Source organism: Triticum aestivum, chromosome 6A (genome assembly GCF_018294505.1).
Source record: "Triticum aestivum cultivar Chinese Spring chromosome 6A, IWGSC CS RefSeq v2.1, whole genome shotgun sequence".
Taxonomy (NCBI): Eukaryota; Viridiplantae; Streptophyta; class Magnoliopsida; order Poales; family Poaceae; genus Triticum; species Triticum aestivum.
Genome location: NC_057809.1, coordinates 432,846,817 through 432,870,877, shown reverse-complemented (window position 1 = coordinate 432,870,877; position 24,061 = coordinate 432,846,817). Strand labels below are relative to the sequence as shown.

General features: G+C 43.8%; 3 protein-coding genes across 3 annotated transcripts; 2 read left to right on the top strand and 1 right to left on the bottom strand.

Moving 5' to 3' along the window:
- The first annotated feature begins 1,731 nt into the window (after positions 1–1,731).
- On the top strand, positions 1,732–4,181 carry LOC123130697 (GDSL esterase/lipase At5g33370). Its single transcript, XM_044550518.1, has 5 exons — positions 1,732–2,117; positions 2,249–2,376; positions 2,453–2,695; positions 3,392–3,644; positions 3,753–4,181. The coding sequence occupies exons 1-5, from the start codon at positions 1,871–1,873 to the stop codon at positions 3,995–3,997; spliced, it is 1,116 nt and encodes a 371-aa protein (XP_044406453.1). The 5' UTR covers positions 1,732–1,870; the 3' UTR covers positions 3,998–4,181.
- Positions 4,182–4,505: 324 nt separating this feature from the next.
- Positions 4,506–14,476, bottom strand: LOC123127761 (polyribonucleotide nucleotidyltransferase 2, mitochondrial). Its single transcript, XM_044547591.1, has 16 exons — positions 14,078–14,476; positions 13,189–13,344; positions 12,926–13,096; positions 12,535–12,660; positions 12,303–12,464; positions 11,375–11,494; positions 10,258–10,395; positions 9,996–10,158; positions 9,530–9,655; positions 8,923–9,053; positions 8,595–8,814; positions 8,446–8,517; positions 7,013–7,092; positions 6,738–6,881; positions 5,260–5,991; positions 4,506–5,113 (listed from the first exon to the last, which is right to left on the bottom strand). The coding sequence occupies exons 1-16, from the start codon at positions 14,399–14,401 to the stop codon at positions 5,015–5,017; spliced, it is 2,964 nt and encodes a 987-aa protein (XP_044403526.1). The 5' UTR covers positions 14,402–14,476; the 3' UTR covers positions 4,506–5,014.
- A 149-nt stretch (positions 14,477–14,625) lies between these two features.
- Positions 14,626–19,831, top strand: LOC123127762 (39S ribosomal protein L41-A, mitochondrial). The gene is made up of 4 exons (XM_044547592.1): positions 14,626–14,792; positions 14,881–15,033; positions 18,957–19,021; positions 19,566–19,831. The coding sequence occupies exons 2-4, from the start codon at positions 14,886–14,888 to the stop codon at positions 19,632–19,634; spliced, it is 282 nt and encodes a 93-aa protein (XP_044403527.1). The 5' UTR covers positions 14,626–14,792; positions 14,881–14,885; the 3' UTR covers positions 19,635–19,831.
- Positions 19,832–24,061: the final 4,230 nt, after the last annotated feature.

The following is a 24,061-nucleotide window of genomic DNA, read 5'->3' as shown; positions in this document are numbered from 1 at the left end:
ACCTCTCTGAAACACAGAGTGACAAATCTCAATCTCGATCCATGCCAACTCAACAGATACATTCGGAGATACATGTAGAGCATCTTTATGATCACTCAGTTATGTTGTGATGTTTGATAGCACACAAGGCATTCCTCAGGTGTCTGGAAGTTGCATGATCTCATGGTCGAAGGAATATGTATTTGACATTAAGAAATCAGTAGCAACAAAATGAACGATCATATGTTAAGCTAACGGATGGGTCTTGTCCATCACATCATTCTCCTAATGATGTGATCCCGCTATCAAGTGACAACACATGTTCATGATTAGGAAATCTTAACCATCTTTGATCAACGAGCTAGTCTAGTAGAGGCTCACTAGGGACACGGTATTTGTTTATGTATACACACATGTATTTAAGTTTCCGATCAATACAATTCTAGCATGAATAATAAACTTTTATCATGAATAAGGAAATATAATAATAACAACTTTATTATTGCCTCTAGGGCATATTTTCATCAATGTGTTTTATAAGAAAAAATAAAGACACAACAAGAAATAAAATAAAGACCCCATAAATATGGGATGTGCACCATAAAGAAATAAAGATGGGGTGTTATGGCAAGAAGTAAATAGTGTTGATTATAATTAAAGAGTCTGTGGTATTTTTCTTCCGTTGCAATGTATGATCCCTTTTGCTAGTAATAAATAAATAAAGGGCAAATGTTTCTACCCGTACATCGTTGAACGTTATTTTCTATCATGGTCGCACGTTGTTTTCTATTAGGCTTGCAAGACCCGTTATTTCTATTGGGCCTGTAGACGCACGGGCCCTTTTGCTAGCAAAAAAATAAAAGGCAAATGTTTCTACATGTACGTCGTTGCACGTTATTTCCTATCGTGCTTGCAAGTTATTTTATATTGGGCTTGCAAGGCCCGTTATTTCTATTGGGCCTGTAGACGTATGGATCTTTTGCTAGTAATAAATAAATAAAGGGCAAATGTTTCTACCCGTACGTGGTTGCACATTATTTCCTATCATGGTTGCAAGTTATTTTCTATGGGGCTTGCGAGGCCTGTTATTTCTATTGGGCATGTAGACGCACGGGCTCTTGACTTTGCATGGTTATTGATACATGACTTTAACTGTTAATATATACCAGAGTACATGGATTAAACACATGCATAAATGACATCATCATCGTATTTGTCTTGCAAAACAATTTTATTTTATAAGTCTTTACACTAATTTTACAGACATAGACATACAATAAGTGAAAATCGTAGTCAAAGTCACGCAACAAAGACCAGAAAAAATGAACCGCACCTTATATTTTGGGAAATAGTACTGTAGCAACATACTACTGAATTTACTGAGAAGCATGTATCAGTGAGTAGGTCAAAAAAATAAAAATCCACGGCAATTTCAACTGAATTAACAAACTGTCGTGATGCCAAACTAAACATGCAATTCCAACTTTAAATCTTACTCCTACTCATCATAACTGAAATTCTCTCCCCTCCAACCAGCAAACGAGACAGCCGTGAAGCAAAGCATTATTTCCTTCCGTACGAACCCTAAATACCGGCACGCACCGGCCGTGCAACCCCCCTCCTTTGACGAACACAAAAAGGCTTCTCCAACCTGTGTCGATCACACGCTGCTTGGGTCGTTGCTGGGCACATGATCCAAGCCGGTCGAGCGTACTGCGTACGTCCCCCGAGGCACCACCTACCTACCCATCCCCCAACCACCTCGCATCTACGCACTTGCCACCCGGGCGCCAAGCTGCCCGGACGGCCTGTATAAAGCGCGCGCGCGTAGCCTGGCCGCCCGTGCATCTATATTCTCTCCAAGTCTCAAGCGTACGTACGTCGCGAGCAGATGGGCGCCGCTCTCGTTCCTCTCCTCGTCTACGTAGTGCTCGTGGTGGTGGCGGCGGCGCGTGCCCCGGCGGCGTCCGCGGCGCCGCGGGCCTTCTTCGTCTTCGGCGACTCCCTCGTCGACAACGGCAACAACAACTACCTCCTCACCACCGCGCGCGCCGACGCGCCGCCCTACGGCATCGACTTCCCGTCGCACCGCGCCACGGGCCGCTTCTCCAACGGCCTCAACATCCCCGACATCATCAGTAATGCAGTACATTCCATGCCTCCATTCGCCATGCATGCATCTCAATTTCAGATAGGAGAATGCTGCTATGTTGAGCTCGAACTCGAGCACACAATGTCAGGCACTGACGCGGTGACGCCGTCGTTTCAGGTGAGCACCTCGGGGCGGAGCCTGCGCTGCCGTACCTGAGCCCGGAGCTCCGAGGGGCGAAGCTGCTCGTGGGCGCCAACTTCGCGTCGGCCGGCGTCGGGATCCTCAACGACACGGGAGTGCAGTTTGTACGTGCTCCATTTCCCTGACATATTAACATGCATTGACGGCTTATGTATAATGCATGCATGATTGGTCGAGCAGGTGAACATAATTAGGATGGGGGATCAGCTGCGTTACTTCGGGGAGTACCAGCGCAAGCTGAGGGCCTTCGCCGGCGAGGAGCAGGCGGCGAGGCTCGTCAACGGCGCGCTCGTGCTCATCACGCTGGGAGGCAACGACTTCGTCAACAACTACTACCTGGTGCCCATGTCCATGAGGTCTCGCCAGTACGCTCTCCCGGGCTACGTAAGCTTCATCATCTCCGGGTACAGGAAAATCCTCGCGGTAAGTCTTCCGGTGAATTTACAGTTGATGTTCCTCCCAAATTTGTGCACAGTGCGCTAGGTAATTAGGATTTTTTTTGCGAGTAGGTAATTAGTAATTAGAACGTACTAGTACGTTCAACTGTTTGTTGCTTAACTGCAAACTGACATGGCCATAAGAAGTAAGGGCATGTGGCACGAAGAAGAGAGTGACAGATCTGGTATTTTTATCGTATATTCAAGTTGTTGCTCTAGCTGCAGCCTGACATGGCCGATTCGTGCATGCACGCTGCAATAGAATTATGACCGAATTGAAGCAAGAAGGAAGATCTCCACATAAATGGATGCCAGATTTGCGACTACAGTTCCAACGATCGAGTACTGCTCATGAATTAAGTTTGAGCACATGAAAAAACATAGACCAGCCAGCAGCACTTGATGACCTACCAATCAAATCAACTGGTGCAGCATGAATCCACACACATTTTGCCCAAGCTGTAAAGACAAGTGTAAATGGAGCCAGCAAAGGGTACCGTAGGTGCAGGGTAAAGACAACCGTATACACATGGCGACTTGGCGACCGACGGAAGTTGCAGCATTCACTCCTGGCGCGCTGCAGCACGTACGGTGCATGTGCAGTGCAGTGCAGCAGCTTCTCGAATTCACTCGCCCTCCATTCCGAATGAGACCGATGAACTGACACCGCGTGTGCGTGCAGAGGCTGTACGAGCTGGGGGCGCGGCGCGTGATCGTGACGGGGACAGGGCCGCTGGGGTGCGTGCCGGCGGAGCTGGCGCAGCACAGCAGCAACGGCGAGTGCGCGGCGGAGCTGAACCGCGCCGTGGACCTCTTCAACCCGCAGCTGGTGGACATGGTGCGCGGCCTCAACCGCGACGCCGGCGCCGACGTCTTCGTCTCCGCCAACGCCTACCGCGCCAACTTCGACTACCTCACCAACCCGCAGAGCTACGGTAAACACGTGCTTGCCTGCCGCCGCCCAGAGCGACATCCCGCAGAACGCCGCCGTGTGATCGTTGATACTGATTGGTTCTTGTGGTTGCCTTCGTGCGTGCGTGCAGGGTTCACGAACGTGAAGGTGGCGTGCTGTGGGCAGGGGCCGTACAACGGGATCGGTCTGTGCACGGCGGCGTCCAACGTGTGCGCCAACCGGGAGGTGTTCGCCTTCTGGGACGCCTTCCACCCCACAGAGCGGGCCAACCGGATCATCGTCGGCCAGTTCATGCATGGGTCCACCGACTACATGCACCCCATGAACCTCAGCACCATACTCGCCATGGACCAGCTGCAGGAGGGTTCTCTTTAGCTAATTACCACTGCTATGTATTATTAATCCTCCTGATCGATCGATGTCACGTGTACTTGGCTAGAAGTAGTTTGCTCCTAGGGCAGGGTGTGTGCATGTGCGTTTACAGGAGCCAGTGTATTTGTGTATGTGCTGTGTTTAAAAAAGATAGCTGGCCAAGTAAGAGCATAATGTTTCAGTGCCTTTTTGTACTGCGTACAAATGACACGGATATGATGCAACAGTCAAAATAATGCATTCAGTGCTATTTTTCTGTTCTGCGTGCAAGTTTCTGTCCAAAAGAAAAGGTCATGAGTGAACATTCTATCTCGATGGTCACGACGTGAAGGATACTTGTTACTGAATTAAGTTTATACCTGATTCCTTTCTGAAGAAAATAACCAAATCTTCTTTGAAGTGAATTCAGCTTTGTCCACACAAAAAACAGATGATTATATTGATGCACGTCCTAGAAAACTGCTAAGAACGGAGTGAACTGATGGGATGAACATGGTACATATAAATGAAATTTGACTTTAACAATTGTTTAATACAATAAATGAGCAACATTGTGGCCATCAAAATTAACAATATACAAAAGTTGGGACAAGCTGCATATTGTCCGATGTTTCAGCTGAGTCACATGATCAATTTTCCCATCCTCCTATGCATGGTTGCATGCTAGAAGAGTAAAAATGCAGGAGCAAAATGCTCACGACGGCTGCAAAAGCACAAACTCGTGCAGCATTCCGACGAAATTTAAGGCTACTTCGCTGCTTCCCATGTTTATTAAGTCAGTGGATTAACTACTACTCCCTCCGTTCCTAAATATTTGTCTTTCTAGACATTTCAAATGACTACTACATACAGATGTATGTAGACATATTTTAGAGTGTAGATTCACTCATTTTGCTCCGTATATAGTCACTTGTTGAAATGCCTAGAAAGACAAGTATTTAGGAACGGAGGGAGTACACATTTACAAGTGTATCTCTGTAGAGCTCTAGAGTAGAGCAAATTAGCCCCATCAAAATTTTACTAATCAAGCACTGAGAAGACTGGGACACCCTTGGCACTGAAAGTGTCGCATTTCACAAGCACTTCCTCTCCAACCTCAAAGTTGTTCTGGCTATTTTCCTGCAAAAACATTCACCCGAATTTCAGTACCAACGACCAAAAGATGACATAACCACAACGGGTTCAAAAAATTGAACAATGTACGAAATACTGCGTGCGGCAGCATTAACCAATAAAGAACACCAGAGAGATGGGTAGGAAATTACCACAAACTTGTGCATTCCACGAACTCCATCACTCAGCTCAAGTACTAATCCATAGGCCCGTATTTGGTAGACCTTTGCAGTAACTACATCGCCCAGCTTTATAGAACCTGAGCGGAAGTTCTTGGGACTCGAATGCTTCAGGGTATTGCTTATTTCCTGTTCTGGAATGGCATTGAGCCCATTACTTGCAGAATCATCAGCCTTCCCTTTATCGAGCCCATTACTTGCAGAATCATCAGCCTTTTCTTTCTTACTTTTCTTGGCAGTTGACGTAGTTGACGCTTTCTTAGGGGTAGCTTTCCTAGCCTCCTGCTGTTCTTTGGTTGGTTTAGATGCTCTAGGGGATGGCTTTGCAACCTTAGAACTTGCCGCCTTTGAACGTTTCTTAGTAGGACCATTTGCAACATCTTGAGCATCACAGTCAGCAGCACTGCGAATTATAACTGTAGGAGTAGAAAATGCAGGCGTTTCCTCAGTTGTGTCATCTTCATCTTTGCTATTGGATGAATTGACATCAGCATCCTTGCTGGGCATGTTCTCCACGGCGGCCCAACCAACAAGGTCTTGATTTGGCAAAAGAGTAGCATCCTCACTTGCTAACTCCTTTTCAGGCTGATGGGAATGGGGTAGGTTTGCTTTGAGTGAAAGTTTAATATTACCCCTCACGTCCTGTCCAATGCATGTCAATGAGAGCGCTTGACCAACAGATATAATATCCGTGACTTTTGAAACCTGATGGAAGAAAGGAAATAAAACAAAATAAACAAATAATAGTTAGAACTAATTAAAAGCTGCTTTGCCAGTATATAGAATACAATGGAGAACTTATAAATGCGGTGTAGAAGGTAACAAAAACTCTGGTTCATGGTTTTTTGTGGCACAGTGTCATTGCTCCTTGTCTATTATAGTTATAGTGAGTCAAGGCAGTAAAAGGAGGGGCATCGCAAGCACCACTTTCATTCAAAAGGAGAGCAAAGAGGAATCTCTATTAACAGAAAGAAAAAAGCAGGAGTCTAAACTAGGATTGGTGGTGGACCAACCCAATCTGTTCTTCAAACCAAGTAAGAAAGGCTTGAACCAAAGAGACCAATCCAATCCTGGAACCAAATATTCTTTAAAAAATTCAAACGGTATCAGCAAACACTTTTCAACTTGAGTACCACATACCCAAAAATATTCATGCACCCTCCGTTAACAAATGTAAGATGTTTTGGTTATTTTAATATAGACTACATACGGACTGAAATGAATGAACCAACACACTAAAACGTGTCTATATACATCCGATTCAGAAAAAAGTTAGAACATCTTATATTTGTGAACAGAGGGAGTATATTCTGAAGGAATGGCACTGAATTATTCAAGGCAAAGTAAAAGAATCGAGATAGTCAGTCCTATCAACCTTCTACAAAATTTCATGATAAAAACTGGTCCATGAAACAACTCAGAAATGTGAAGCAGAATTTCAAGAGAAATACCGGTTCATGTGATAGCTCAGAAATGTGAAGAAGACCTTGCTGTCCGCCATTGAAATCCACAAAAGCGCCATACTCCTTTATTGAGGAAACAATTCCTTTGTATGTCTTGCCAACTTCAATTTCACGACCCACAAGAAATTCAACCTGCAAAGACATAGAACAGGTTAAACTTTCTCATGTAAAGATTCTTCCTCCCAAACACTTGCAAGGAATGATAAAAGAAGGTGATGTCATATCTGGCTTAAGCGACCTGCCATTGAATAACTGATACATACCTTCTCAATAGCCTTATCCATAATTGGCTGAGTTTTAGCAACAATAGTGACTGTACCATCACTAACAGATACCCGTGCACCTTGAGAAAATGGAAATTAGTTACAAAGTTAGCTGCCTAAAATTCTTACAAAATACAGAAGGGATAGCTAAATGAACTACATACATGGATTCAAATATACAAGTTACGAAACAGAATGGTGACAAAATATGCCCATATTGAGTTTCTTTTAGAATACGTCCATATCCAGTTAATCCTGAAGGGAACTTGAATTTCTGACTTTGGCTTATCACAGACATGCAGATCTAGACCTCCACACAAAGTGACAGCTAATAGTAACAGCCCAAAAGCAAGTCTGTAGAAACACAGCCCAAGGAGTATTAACATCAAAGAGCGTGGTTTTATTTTTACACCCCTACTGCTACCGAGCAGATGATGATGACGCCACCCCAAGCTACTTGACCATATATCAGGACTTGAAATGAATAAGCCATTTCGTGATGACAGAATAAAGGTTGTATCGCCCATGTTTTACACATGACAGTAGCGTACACTTGTTTTTTTATTAGGGTGTGAAATGTGGATGCGCTCCGTTTTGGAAAAAAAATGTGTATGCGCTACAGTGAAAAGATAAAAATATGTGAATCTCCAAGCACGAACTCACGTGGGATCTACAGGTGGTATGTAGCAACATATGTTCCTATCATCAAATGAAACAATCTGTATCAGTATTTTATTCTTATTATTAGTCCAGGTTCTGCAACCATAAAGAAAAACTTCAAATTTCAAAGAATGCAACCCTGCAATCAGTCAATGCTCAGCTGAGATTAATCTTTTAGTCTTTACAAATATCAAAAAGTATTCATTTCATTTCATGAAGGGGAGCCTTGGCGCAAGCGGTAAAGCTGTTGCCTTGTGACCATGAGGTCACGGGTTCGAGTCCTGGAAACGGCCTCTTGCAGAAATGTAGGGAAAGGCTGCGTACTATAGATCCAAAGCGGCCGGACCCTTCCCCGGACCCTGCGCAAGCGGGAGCCACGTGCACCAGGCTGCCCTTTTTTATTCATTTCATTTCATCTAGGCAGAGTCGATGATGGTTCTTAGTGTTGCCTTCAAAAAATCAATTCAGTTTTTCTACAACGAAAAAGAAAAGTGCAAACAGGATCCAAAATAAGTTGCCAAAAACTGAAACACATGTTATCAATCATCAAAATAATTTGTGGCACAGCAGACAATTACAAAATTCCACAAACTAGTACTCCCACTGTCATAATATAAGACGTTTTTTGACACTGTCAGTCTCAAAAAACGTCTTATATTATGAGACAGAGGTAGCAATATTTAACCCTCGCGTCAAATGTGACATGAATAATGTCTTAAAGAAGAGCTTAAGAAACGGCATGAACAAAAATCAGGTAAAACCTAGCTTTATACCTGTATCTTGCTCAATTTTTTTCCTGTGGAAAAGCAATTTCCTAAGAGAATCACTGCTGAAGCTCAGTGTGGCTGCAAATAGAGAGGCAATTGTGACATCAACAAATCAACCTAACCTAAAAGGGAACAGTGAAAGTGCATCAACAAACCTAATCGAGGAGAACTTCCATCATTGATAGCACGAGCAGAACTTATTTCCTGATCCATGCGATCAAGGATTTGATTACGAGCCTTTCGTGCAGGCTCCAAACTTTCACATACTATGTCCAATGGTATTCCAGCAGGTTTTATATCCAGCTGAATAGCAGTAATACCTCTCCTTGTTCCTGCAATTTTGAAGTCCATGTCACCCAGGTGATCCTCAAGACCCTGAGTACATCGATGGCCATGATTAGTTCAGAAAGGAATTTTTTGCTCTAGCAACATATACAGTTAGTCAAAATCTGACAAGGAAAATGAAGAGTGTCTAAGACTTACTAAAATATCCGTTAATATACGGTAACTAGAAATATCTCCAGTAGTTGGGTCTGTTTCACTGACAAGACCCACTGAAACACCAGCAACATGCTCCCTTACAGGTATCCCAGCATCCATTAAAGCCATGCTTCCTGTCAGTCACCATTTTGAAATGCATGAAAAGCAGAATTTATAATATCAAAAAATAAAAATAAACTTCAGAGCAGTTCAAGGACATCACATTGACGCTGGAAAGGCATTTTTATACCCAGATTAACAGATGAACCCTAGAAACCTATTAAACTCAATACAAGATAAAGTCATTTTAGAGGTCTCTTGGAAGTGTTACACTTGCTAATCATTTAAGATATTTCTGCATTATAGACATGATAAAGGCAATTGTAATGCCTCTCATGGCTTTGCTACAGAGCGAAGCACAGACCCTTGATTCATTTTACATAGTGCAGGACATGATGTTGCAAAACTAACGCGTTTGCAAGTGAATGGCATTCCATCACCAAACTACGGATGAAGGTCAATCAGATAAAATGGCATTTAGTTCTAATAAAATAACATCTCCAAGAGTTCCATTTTGTGTATAATAGTAACACTAAATAAAGATGCGTACCTCCACATACTGATGCCATTGATGTTGAACCATCAGAGGCCATGACTTCTGAATTTACCCGAACAGTATATGGAAAGTCACCTTCTGGAGGAAGCACAGCAAGTAGTGCTTTCTCGGCAAGAGTGCCTGCACAATAGAAAAACAAAATTGCGAAATTGGTGGTATTCATTTTCCCTCATAAAACTTTCAACACAAACTAAGGCTGAAATTAGAAAAGCTGAACAGGAGAAAAACAAAGGAAAACACAATCACAGATCAAGAACTTAAATATTGCAACAGATGCCGTTCAGCATATAGTAGAAACCCAAGTATGCACACAACAAACCAAAAGTCTACGCTTTGAACCGCGCAGTTTGCAGAAGTTCCCTAGGCTATGTATTCTTTAAAACATGGTACTACACATATCTCTTTACGGACAGATAAGTTCTTTAAACTGCAGCTCTGCACCAACAATGAAAATACGTACCATGTCCAACTTCACGTCGATTCAAACCCCCACGTTTGGCAACTTCGTTTATTGAAAATGGTGGAAAACTATAATGAAGCATGAAACGCTTTGTTGGTGGGCCAACAATTGAATCCAATCGCTGGGCATCACCAGGAGCACCAAGGGTAACTGTACATAAAACCTACAAGCAAAATTCGGATTATTCATGTGGTGTATACGTATTCAGATTTTCTGGTGTGCCATTGTGCTAGAGAGAGAGAGAGAGAGAGAGAGAGAGAACCTGAGTATCTCCACGTGAAAACAGTGCAGAACCATGCAATATCGGGTATGTGCTTGATTCGCAGTACAACGGCCGCACCTCATCAAGTCGTCTACCATCGACTCTAAGGCCTTCTTTAATTATTCTCTTGCGTATGACCTGCACAAAAGAAGGGCACAACTCTTTATGAACTGAAATAATATAAGTGATTCTACACACAAAATTGCACTGAATGAAATGCTATCAAGTGATGCCAATGATAGATGGTAGCTCCTCACAACTTTCATCTTGATATTAAAAGCTAATAAGCCCAATAACTCAATATAATTTGCACAAGTTCTCAGAGTTTTCCGTGTACTACTGGAACAGAAAATTTATCCTGAATTCAGAAATAGAGGTATAGAAGGATAGAGCAAACAATAGGTCAGGTGAATGCATAGGGACCAGATCTTTCGTTTACCAATTATAAATTACTCATGCACATGACTGAAAACAGATGTTTGGTACAATGGCTGCAAGTTTGCCAAATGTTAAGAATTCGCTATTATAAAGAGATCAATGTGCTCGGTTGTTTCTATTGCACATACATTTGTGCATTGAACAGATAAGATCAGCAGATGTTACATAAAGTTCCAGATTTCAGTGTGTAAAATGAGATATGACAGAATCATTCATTTAGGCACGGCAAAAAATATGATTAAAACATTAATCATTGGAGTTAACATTCCTCATACTGAAACAGGATACCCATGAGCTACTAGTAAATGTGTACGTGCAATGCACGTTGTTATTACGTAGTCTATTAATTGCACGCTCATATTAGGTTGGATATTAATTGCACGTTAATTACATGATTAGTGCTGCCGTTCATATTTGGTACGGCATTAAGTGCATGTTAAACATGTTGAGCGCTCGCCATCAGAGTAATCTAGGTCGTTGGATTGACATGGTTTGATGGTCTAGATTAGTTGGATCTGCCCCTTCAGGTCTTTTTTATATTGGTATAGATATAGATGCATTTGTAACAGCAAGAATGTATTTTCCGCTCATCTATTGACAAAGCCCACACTTACGCGTCAAACAAAGACCACACTTTTATCTATATCTTCCAGTTTCCAGAGAAATCAATGTGCTCTACCTGCTTTCTCACAGTATCAACTGCTTTAGGAAGAAACTTCAAGCTTTCCTCGTCACATTCTTCTTCAAGCTTCTCTTTTACAGATTCTGTGATCTTTTGCAGGGCTTCTCCACGCTCAAACTGCAGGAAATGAAAATATCCAATGAATTCATGGTGCAAGCAGAAAACAAGAACAGATTTAACTTATTACTGGATGACTCCTCCAAAAAGGTAGAGGTTAGTTTTTGATTCTTCATGGTTTTCATGGTTTTTGATTCTTCATGATTTATAGTTGAAGCAGTCAAAATATGGTTTTTTGGGCAACCTTTGAACATAGTTTTCATCATAATATACTTGCAAAAGGAAGTGAAAATGATATTCTAGACAAATCTAATTACATTACTTTCATGAAGTCAATCTTTATCTTCCAAACATATTATTATTCAAAGTTTATAAATATCGACCACACAAAATCCCAGGGCTGGGCAACTTCCATGAAGTCAATCTTTATCTTCCAAACATATTATTATTCAAAGTTTATAAAGATTGACCACACAAAATCCCAGGGCTGGGCAACTTACATTTAGGGTATGTTTAGTTTGTGCCGCAAGTTGCCATGCCAAAAAGTTGGCTAGACACAAAATTGGTTGAAGATTTGCTTGTCAATGGATTGGCCAACATTGGCTAGAAAAATGTACTAAAGTTGGTGCTGGAGCATTGACATGTCAAAAGGTTGGTCATACTCCAAACAAAAGCCAATGTTTTGGCCCTGACCAAAAAATTAGCAGGGCTCACTTTGGTCACGATCCAAATGCACCCTTAGAGACGGAGGCAAAAATTGTTAAGAAAGTTCACAATCGCACATTTCCGCTTTTAACTCCACAAACTAGAAAGGAAGAACTTCAACTAGAAAGGAAGACCTGCAGTCAAAAGAGAATACCCAACATACCTTGCCGTATGATTTATCTGTGAAGACTTCCTCAATTGGTGCTTCTGATAATGTTCTGATTTTCTCGTAGTTTTCATCTGAAATCATTGACAGCTTGTACTCTCTTTTCTCTTTGCCAGCTCGCTTGGCCAATCTAATTTGAGGGTCGATATACTTGACTGCCTGAGAATCATAGCCAACTGCATGAGAATATAATTATAATGCATCAACTAAAATAAGAAAGAAATAATACCTCAGAGTGCGCAAGCTTCATTCCTGCTTGAAGATCCCTTTCAGTTATCTCACGAGCTTGTACATCTATCATTAGTGTTTTATCCCGTGAGCATGCATAAACTAGGTTGAGATCACTCAAACCTAACTGCAAGTTACAGAGAAATATACAGAAAATATGAGTAAAGTGAATGAAACCACAATATTTACAATGGATGTGAAAACCACATATAAACTGATGTTAGTTATGGTGCAAATAACAAAGAAATGGAATAGGCACCATGAGCCACGAAACGCTCCTGGGAAATGTTATATCCACAAAGAGTGCAGACGTACACCATCATGGGTACAACTGAGGCACAGTGGAGGATAGATAAAAATGATTACATATTGTAGCACTTGATCGATATTACCTCATCCACTGTTGGGTTCAACACGAAATTCCCATCAATCCTTCCAACACGTATTACTCCAATTGGCCCATTCCAAGGTACATCAGAAAGCATGAGAGCAGCTGAAGATGCATTAGCAGCCATAACATCCGGGTCCTGCTTTCCATCTGAGGAAAGTACATTTACCGTGATCTACAAAAGCAGGATGCAAATCCATCAATGAGTGATAATGCTTGTGCAAACTTCACGAACTTCAGGAATAAAATATTAAACAGAAAAATCACCTGGACTTCATGGTAAAAGCCATGAGGAAACAATGGCCGTATTGGTCGATCGATTATGCGCCCGCACAGAAGTTCTCTTTCCTTAGGGGCACCTTCCCTGCGCATATATGTTGTGGGAATAACACCTTGAGCATATTGCTTCTCTTGATAATCAACCTACAGCCGACAAAATAACCAACATGCTCATCATGGGAAAGATGCAGATAGCAAATGAATAGTGTTGCCTTGAAAAGTTGAAAATGTGAAGTCAAACATATTCCATTCTTCCTTTTGGGTTAAGCATAGCATATCCCCAGTAAGTTCAATTGGCAATGAGAGAAGTGAAGTACACAATGGGCCTTTAAGCTTGTCCGGGGTGGTCAAGTAGGTCCCTAAACTAGAAAACTGTAGATTATTTAAGTGCTTCAGTGAAGTTTAAGGGTCGACAATGTATTTAGCTCTATCAAATTTTACTGCAGGGTATCAGCAGCTGTAAGAAACAGCTTGAGGGTACTAAAATTACGCTTTATTACCGTGTAGCACTGAACACTACCTGCCCAAAATCAAGCGTGGAAATAGGCAAAAGCTGGTTGGGCAACCGGGATTATGACAATCCACTGCAATGCCACACACAGCCTTAATTTGAACAATCTCTTACGCCAAACTGGTAATTCGCACAAATGAACGCATACTAATTAGTAGTACTGCAACCAAACCGTGCTTGTGAACCATATCGTGCTAACAAAAAAGGAAAAACATGTCGCACAAATCAAATGCTGTAGCTGGAAGACAGTTAAAACTGCGTCAAATGGAAGTTTGTGTATATGCAGATTAAATTGCCACATAGGAGGAGAATTAACAGGCTCTGAAATACACGTCACGTCTACAGAAGGGGGAAAACGATCCTTACGGTTAGAGGGAGGAAGTCCCGGACGGGGTCGGAGGACTTGGCGGCGGCGACTGTGGACAGGACGTTGGTCTCCTCCATGGAGATGACCACGGAGCCGTTGGCGAAGCGCGCCATCTTCCCGGTCTCGAAGGCGATGAGGCGACCCCCGATCTCGAACTCCTCGCGGAAGCTCTCCAGCACCTTCCGCCCCGGCGGCGGCGGCGCCGCCTGCGGGGCCTCCTCCGCCGTGTCGGAGAGGAATGCGGCCCGCGTGCCCGGGACGGCGAGCCGGAGCTGGTGCCGGCGGCGCGCGAGGAAGCGGAGCGAGGCCACCGCCATCGACATGGTGGCGCGCGGGGACTGGGAGGAGCGGCAGCAAGAGGAAGAGGGGTTTGGGCCTGGGTTTAGGGTTTAAGCGGCGAGGCGAAATGGTTGGGCCTTTCGCCGTCTTGGCACGGGTCCGTGCAGTGCAGCGGTCGATCCTGGACCCATGTGTCAGTGGGCCAAATGAACACAGCTTCTCCAGTTTTACGACCCTCACGAGATCTGGACCGTACGAGGAGCGACCGACGGCTCAGGACGCCCGTATCGTGTCGAAAGAAACCCCATTTCTCTCTCTCTCTCTCCCGCACTGATCGCCTGCCGCCGCCGCCGGGAAGAAGAGCTCCGACTCGAAACCCCCCAAAACCCTACCGCGCCTCCTCCCGTCCTCGCCGTCGCCCCCCTCGCTCCTCCGGTATGCCCTTCATATCGCCCTCTCCTGGCCTCGCCTCGCCTCTCCTCCCCTCCTTTCTGACCGCTGATTTTGCCGTCGGGATTCGTAGGAACGATGCCGCTGGGGCTGATACTGAGCTCGATCGGGAGGTCGATGCGGCGGAAGCGGACGTCCTCGCTCAACATCCTCTCCTCCAAGAGGGCGCCCCGGGATTACTACAAGGGCAAGAACTGCAAGCCCACCGGGTTCCACACCCGCAAAGGTGACAAGTTAGACAGCAACTCTGATCTGAACCTAATTGTCTTCTCGGTATCTTATGCCCGCTGTTCGAGACCACAGCTCTTATCACCTTCTGCTTCGATGCGTCTTTTACATTCAAAGATGCAGGCCATGGTCTGGTCGGTTGAGAAATCTAAACGATTTTGAATCAGATAGTTAAAATAACATGGCACAGCGGATCAAATTGGCTCTCAGTTCGACGTATGGGAACTAGTATTTGCCCCATATTAGGAACGAATATGGGATGTCAAATGTGAAGTGTGTTGTTCTGAGTAAACCATTAAACCGTATGTGAACCAAGTGCATGCTTACTTGGCATTTGACATCATAATAATATGGTAAAGTTTGGTGAGTGGACAAGGTGCAAAACATTTCAATGTAGGCGGTCTATAGCCATTGGGGAGGTTCATGGGAACTAGTATTAACCATGGATTTGTAAAAACTAGTACCAGGTATTTTCAATCGTTGTTCATGCATACACCATATGGCTAGAAAGAACTGCAACTGTGGAGAGCAAATTCAGCAATTTCACCAAAGAAGAATATAGATGCTTCTTTCGATAACATACAAGAATACTGATACAGCCTTGCACTTCATGGAGGAAGAGCCATTCCAATCATGTGCCACATCAGTCTCTCTATCATGGCCACACAAACTTGGAGTTAGGAAAAACAAGGCAGCTTAGAAATAGCAAAACAGTATTGTGATTATATGGCAAGTGAGAAGAGATGTTTTTGGTCATGCCTACGATGGTAGGCTTGTCTTATATTTGTATATTGCCGTGCGGGCATACAAACAGTCATGATCACTAGATCATGGATATAGTTACTGATTCTAGTGCTACCATATGAGTTGCAGAAACGAAACAACTAGGAACTGAACAACTAGTGCCTAGTATATGCAAGAGTTAATATGCCCTGCAATCTCAACCACTATGAACAAGGTTGAGATTGGCTCTAAAACGTTCCAACATCTGCTTCGTTGATGGCTTGGTGAAGACGTCAGCGACCTGATCTGCTGACGACACAAAACAGACTTCCAAAGCTCCAAATGCAAACCTTCTCCCAAACAAAGTGGGAATCCACTTCAATGTGTTTAGTGCGTGCATGAAACACTGGGTTTGTAGTTAAGAACTAGCACCCAGATTATCGCACCATAGAACTGGAGGTCTTGGCTGAGGGACATGAGGTTCTCGTAGAAGCGACTGAACCCAAGAAGCTCTGCAGCACCATTTGCCAGGGCTTTGTATTCTGCCTCAGTGTACGATCTGGAAATATCAGGCCGTTTCCTAGCACTTCAAGAGATGAATTAGGACCGAAAAAAAATTGTGAACCCGCTGGAGGATCTCCGGTCATCAGTGCAACCTGCCCTGTGTGTCTGTAAACACGCTAAGCAATGTGTTCTTGGACCTCCAAATATGTAGGCCAGTAGCTATTGTACCCTTGTCCCTTTATGAAACGGAGAACCCTCTTGGCTGCTTCCCAAGGAACATTTGTTGGCTGGGAGAGATACTGACACGCCTTGTTCTCAGCAGAGGAGATATCCAGCCGAGTCAATGTAAGGTACTGCAGTGCACTGACCGTGCTCCGGTAGGTATGAATGTCGGCTTCGCCAAGAGGAGGAATGCCAAGGTCATGGGACAACTTCTCATGAACACACTTGGGCGTAGAAACTGGCTTACAATTTGTCATCTGAGTGTGCTAAAGCAGATCAAGAGTGTACTTCTTTTGCGCGGCGACAATGGCCCTGGAACTGTGAGCCACTTTAATGCCCATGAAGTACTGAAGCTGGCTGAGATCTTATAACCGGGAAGGTGGCAGCCAAATGGCAAAGAAGATGATCTGTTGCTGCAACAGAAGAGCTTGCAATGACAATATCATCGACATAATAAACCAGCATATGGATGGTGACACTGCCATGGGAGAAGATGAACAAAGATGTGTCCACCAACAGATGTACTGAAGCCAATCACTCAGACGTGAGTACCAGACTGTTTAAGTCCATAGATTGCTTTGTGCAACTTGCATACATGCGTCGGATGAGCACGATCTTCAAAACCTGGCTGCTGCTGCATATATGCATCCTCTTGGAGAACACCATGAAGGAGCATTATTGATTTCAGCCATGACTAACTGCAAGAGACAACAAGCGACACATGGTAGCCGGTTTGACGACAGGACCGAAATGCCAACGTAGTCGATGCTGTGTCACTGCGTAAAACCCTTGGCAATGAGGCGAGCTTTATACTTGTCGATTGAGCCATTGGGTCATTGTTAACTTTAAACACCCACTTGCAACCAATGAGATTCTGACCAGGTGGGCGAGGAACCAGCGACCATGTTGAGTTGTGGCGAAGCGCTGCAAACTCGTCTTCCATAGCTGAGCGCCACTGCGGATCACCTCAAGCAGCACGGTATGAGACAGGCTCGGCGAGAAGGTGTGTCTATTGGGGTCATAGCAGATGGTGCCATCCGTCGGAACCACTTGATGCGACCACCGCGGGTGATCACAGGCCACACCGGTGCTGCTGTAAGCGGTCCAGGAGCATGAGCCGGAGACGGAGGAAGCCCAGCAGGAGAATGATCGCCAACGTGAGGCGAAGCCGAGTGCTGGGCTGGCCCATCAGATGTTGCACCATCTGCATGGCTACGCGTCGAGCACACTCGATGTGCTCGACGAGGTGGCATGATCCGTGTAGCTTGGGGCGGGTCTAACACGCGCCAGCATGGATGGGTGCCAGGGGTACAGGGCCAGCCAGAGCAGGGACATTTCCTGGGTTGTTCACTGGAGGGTCAGCGATCAGCCGAAGTCCTGGACCTGCAGCAGGATTATGAAGCAAATATTGCAAATCATAATGTCTCATACTAGCATTCTGAACGACCGGCTCGGAGGGAAACAAAATGGGCTCGGTGAGTAACGAAATATCAGGGGCGACATTGGATGCAAAGGGGAAAAAAACTCTTTCATAGATCACATGATGAGAAATAAAAAAAAATCAGTGGACCTATCCAAACACTATAATTCAAGCTTCTTGGAATTGTACATTTTTTTTAAACTGGAATTGTACATATTTTGCATACCCTTGAACAGGATTGTGGAAATCGTGGAGAACGCCCCACCAGTCAGTGGGTTACCTTGGAAGGGGGGGGGGGAGGGTAGGATGTTAGATGAACCACCAGTCCAATATTTATAGGAGTGTTGATAATGATGATGATGTACAAGAATGGTAATACAACCTTGCACTAAGAAATGCAACTGTATGTGCATCCAGCTAATATGAATAATGCTATATTGCTCGGTCATTGTGGAGACCACATGCTGGATAATGCCAAGGAATAATGTACTGGTGATGGTGGGTATTTAGCTGAACTTAGAATCTGGGTAGATTTCGGAACATTGAAGCGTTGTGTATGTGTTAGATAAGATAATTGTTGTATTGATGTCAGCTAAAACTTAGCATGGGTTTCAATGAAACAAATTCAAGATACTATGCTTAAGTTTTTTGTCCATTTGATTTCATTGAGTGTTTTTTTAGTTCCCGAAAGCTCCAAGTACCTTGTGATCGGTTCATTGTCTCTGGTACCCTTGTGTAGATGTGACTCATCTACTGAAAGTCTAATACACTATGCTTCTTTGAACTGTAAACTGTTTACATATTTTAGCTGCAATAGATTAATTTGATTATGTGTTGCATGCCCATACTGTTATACATAAGGATCAAGTTCCTCGGATATTCTATTCTTGAAGTTACTTGGTTCAAGTAAACATATGCGATCACTTTCATGCTACTGTACAACTACAAAAATCACTTTCATGTTAGGATATGACTTTCATGTTTTTTGTATGGATTTCTTTCATGAGAGGGAAGAGTTTTACTATTTTTGAAATGTTGATGTAATTTTGTAGGTGGCTATGTGATGGTGGATGCAAAGTTACCAAGATTCGTGGTCCCTGACTTGACTGATTTTAAGGTGACTCTCATATTTTTGGGGTTTCAATATTTGGCACAGTTTCCAGTTACGTTTAAGTACCAAAGTTGCCTATGTGTACTTTATTACAACCTCAATTTTGTGGGAAAAGATGTAGAATATTGGAATATTAGCTCTTTTACTCAGAAAAATAGAGCACTAAAATAGTAAAAATAGTTAGCAGTACCTACAAACAGAAAATCACAAACATATTTTAAGCGAAGCTATGAAACTATTCCAAATTTAGCTAAGAAGAGTTAATGTTCCAAATTTAGTACCATTGCATTGTTTAACCTATATAAGCCAGAGTGGAGAAACTGAAACTGGGTGATATCCATTCCAAATTTAGCTAAGAGTTAATGTTCCAAATTTAGTACGATTGCATTGTTTAACCTATAAGCAAAGGTGGAGAAACTGAAAGTGGATGATATCACGTGTATTGGGCAAAAAGCTCCCTATGTGATTTGGCCGAGAGAATCATCTTTCCCTTCATTTTATGCCTTTGTGTTGTAACTAATTGGTTTCCTCTTTCTTTAAATAACTGCAGTTGAAGCCATATGTATCACAATGTGCCAGGGACGAACTCGGAGCCTCCTCAACTGAAAACAAGAACTGATATGTTTCTAGATGCTCTAGTTGTTACTTGTTTTACAAGAATGCAATGCATCTTTGCAATTATGTTTTCTTACGGTGCCCATGTTCAGAGCATCTAACCTCGTCAAGATTGCTACGTGTGGACTAGTCGTAATAACAAACTTTGTGCCTCAGCATAAATTCGTTTTTTCCTACCAATGTTGATTTACTCTGCGTTCACATTTTTTCTAGCATTTGTGATGTTCATTTCTGAAGCAAGTGATGCTACAATCTGCTTGACATACATGATACTTGTACTGGATCTTATATAGGTGATCCCCACGGAGCGTGGCGTTTGTGTGCTTGGGTTAAGTCAGACCGTTTTAAAAAAAAGTGCATTTCAAAGTTTAAAAAATAATCTGAAAAATCTACATATTCATATGAATGTATGCTAGATGTGAAAAGAATTCATGATGTAAACTTTATGTGTGAGCTACACAAAAAGACAAAGCAAAATCATTATTTTTTATAGTGAACAGTACATACAGTGTTCACTGTTTTCAAAATCATGATTTTGTGTTTCTTTTAGCTCGCTTGGCGATGTATTTCTATATGAAACTTTACACACAACAGTCATATGAGAATGTGAGATTTTTTTTTGAACTTTGAAATCTGATTGTTATTCCCTTTGCGCTGCTTCTTCCTTCACCAAATTTTGTTGCTGATTGAATTCTTGAGGAAGCTTCACCTCAACACCACAGTACAGTAGATACAGTAGTCATTGCCCTTCCTTTTTGTAAGTTGGCGGACCTTTGGGTCGAAATTCCAGGGATAGCTGGGCAGCTGAGGTTGTTGCCAGCCCACCTGAGCTCGAGTCCTGACACGGACGTGCGGTGCTCGCGGAGTTTCTCCTATAAAGAAGAGCCAACGAGGGTTAGTCCTTGGGTTGGTCTCATTTTTTGAGGACGGGGCGTCGACCCGTTGGCTGGGCAGCTGATGTTGCTGCCAGCCCATCCGAGTTCGAATCCCGGCTCGGACGCGCGGTGCCCGCGGAGTTTCTCTTATAAAAAATGCCAACGAGGGTTAGCCCTTGGGTTGGTCTTATTTTTTAAATTCCAGGGATAGAGTTGTATCATAAGTTTATAACTCAACCTCGAAAGCTATGACATTAAGGGCCACAATATTATGGGGCACAACGGATGAAGTAGAGGAGCTATAGCTCCACAACATTACGGGCCACAATGGATGAAGTAGAGGAGCTATAGCTCTTCAAAAGGAGGTTGGTGCTTTGAGAAAGCCGCATCTGTAACTAGTGGCATCCACTTCTCTTCAAGCTTGGGACTGGTGAAACCATGACTGGAAAAAAAAGACGCTTCTCTAAAGGAATAGAAATAGAATACACGTATTTTCTGCCAGATCCGCAATCATATCGCACTATCAGTATTTGTACCTTGCATGAATAAGTCGGGTTTTGAGTGGAGGGTATTAGACCAATTAGATGAGGAAAGTCTCCACTGACTCTCTCATAATGATGACGGTTCGGGAAGCTTGAGCTTGCATGCGACCTCTCCAATGCGCAGCAGCTATGAAGATTGAAGATCACGGTGTCCACTTTTCGAAAAAGCTTTGAAAACAACTCTTGTTTGAGGACAGACTTGTATTAAATCCTAACCTTAGAATGATAGGCCGATCCGCTTTTTCACTCCAACGCAGCTACTAAGCCACTTTTATGGTCTCTTCTCATATCGAAAGATTCATTTGGTTCCAAAGTCGTTTCCATCCTTTGCAATAGCGGAGCTCACAAGGATCTTATTGAGGCATAACAAACCCTAGGGCAGCTACCCGTTCTTCCACTGACTCTTCAACAGGTAATCTAGCCCCAAATTCAATAGAATGATAGGAAAAAGCTTGAAGTTGAGTAGGCACAAAGTTGGATCAAAATATCAAGAGGAAGTTCGATTGGATTGAAATGTATCCTTGATTTTCTGCATGGCATATTTCCTACCATTTCACAAACTAGAATCATTTGATTCCCTCGTGTGATGTCATGTTCAATATTTGTGTATCCAACTTATCCCGATGCTACTCTTTATAGAGTTGTTGGGTTTCACTGAAGAGGGAGGGTGAAGTAGTATAGTAGCAGATGGTATTTCCTTCGGTTAAGAACTAAGGTTTATCTAATCAGAAAGGGACGCCACACAAACAACGTGAACGGTTTCAATACACACAAAAAGCAAATGCTTGCACCCAACAAAGATAAGAAGGTTGTCAATCCCCTAGATCTCATCAATTGCTCTCTCTTATTTGTCTCTTCGCCATGGTCGGAAGGTCGAGTGCGGTTGGGAGCTCGTAGTTGTCCATGGCGACACCATTATCGACATGTCTTAGTCACACATGAAATCCTAGCCATGTGTGTTCTTTAAATGCTCATATTGTTAAGAATAATTAACCCATCATTAAATATGGGATAATCCCCACTCTTCCCGTACCGGCAGTTCCAACCGATGGAGGGGCTTTCTCCCTGAAGCGTTGCAACCTTTGAAGCCAACCTTTCCGGAATAGTCGCCTCCTTTAGAGACACATGTTGAGATTGTATATAAACTCATATCATCTATCAATAAAGACTGACTTGATTCTCTCTATCATTTGTCTCTCGATTACATTTAACACGTTATCAGCACTGCTCTCCGGCGAGAGCAATTCCGACGAGAAGGAGAGAACGAACGGGCAAAAGCGCTCCCTCCTGCCGGCAAGGCGCGTGTAGCGACACGGCGGTGTGCATGGTCTTCTCGACCGGCAGCGAGCGCAGGCACGCGCGTGGCGTCGCGGCCTCACTCCCTGATGTGGTGGCAGCGGCTGGACACGACTGCATCACGGGAGGCGGGCGGCGTGATGGATGTGACCACGGCCCGGTTTCTCCGACCGCGGCGAGCCGCGTCAGCCCCCTTCTTCCCTTCTTCTCTTTGAACAGAGCCGGCGAAATAGCCCCGGCGCACGGTGCCCTCCTCTGCGACGGCCGGCCTTGAGTCTCAACGCCGTCATGGCCCTCAGTTACGGTGTGCCTACGCACAGTAGCAGCAGTGCGGCGTCGCACGGCGTTCCATCGCTGCTTCCCCCGGGCCAGAATCGCGATTTCTCGCCAACGGCAGAGGCGACGGCGGTGGCTTACAGCCAACGATGCCCAGCTTGCGGCAGCGCCCGGCCCATCTCCACACGCCATGGCCGCTCATAGCGCAGCGGTCGGCACCCCTCCGCACGGCGGCTGCGCGGTGCATGGTTCAGCCCGGTGCTGAAGCAAGGCGGTGACGTCAGGCAAGGCTCCCCAGCCCTCGAACGCGCGTCCGCGGCGACCGACTGTCGGAGCCTCTGCACACAACCACAGCGGCCGGCCCGAGCGGGGCACCCCTGTAAGTGCTGCTCGCACAAGGCCCGGTGGCCAACGGCGCCCTCCGCGGTTGCCAGGTCCGACGCGACACGCAGAGCACAACCACAGGGGTGTCCTCTGGCGTGGCTGCTCGCCGTCACAGCCTCTCCCACAGCGGATTCGACGGCGTGGCTGCTAGAGCAAAGCTAGACGAATCCATTGATTCGTATGCAAGACCACATGAAGCGATAGAGAACCTTATCTCTTCATCATGTTTCGTCTTAACCCTTACCTTTTATGTTATTTACGAAATGCTCCGCAAATTTTCCAGTAAGTCCTTGCACTTATCTGTTAAGCTGGTAGGCTTACAATAAATTGCAAATAAGACTATAGATCTGCATTTAGCCTATTTTCTGTTGAATTTTATAATTCCAGAAATATGTGTATGTTGATACTTGACATGTTCAATGTGTTTACCACATATCAAATTCTATAGAACATGTTTTTCGCGATTGATATTAAGTTTTCTCGCACAACAATGGAGATTTGCGATTGAGAATTATTATTTTCTCGCAAAACAATCTCATTGCGATTGAGATCAATTTTCTCTCGAATATTATTAATTCACCTTGTTGAATTATCTTGCAACTTGATACAACATCATCTCATTTTAATTTGAGGTCTATACAATTCAAGATTTTCACTTGAACATCAAGTTTGCAACATCATTATTATTCACTACATTAGAAGTATTTTTCTGTTGAGTATTGAGATGTATTCCAAATTTTAAGTTGATGTAATACATTCCCACGTTTATCACGTGTTGAGACTAATTATGTCCATTTGCAATAGAGATTTTTAATCTCTTGCAAAGATAAATCCAGTACCTATCTGCAGTACTGTTTCTCCGTTGAGTACGAGGTATTCCGGAATTTTTCTATGATGTACCTATCTCCATGTTAAACACATGTCGAGATTAATACGTCTATTTGCAATTGAGATTTTCAATTTCTTGCAAATAAGAATGCAAAATTCAAGGTGATTTCTTCAAATTGATGCTTGACATCATAAGGTAGTCATATGGATCTACTGCCTACGCAGATTAT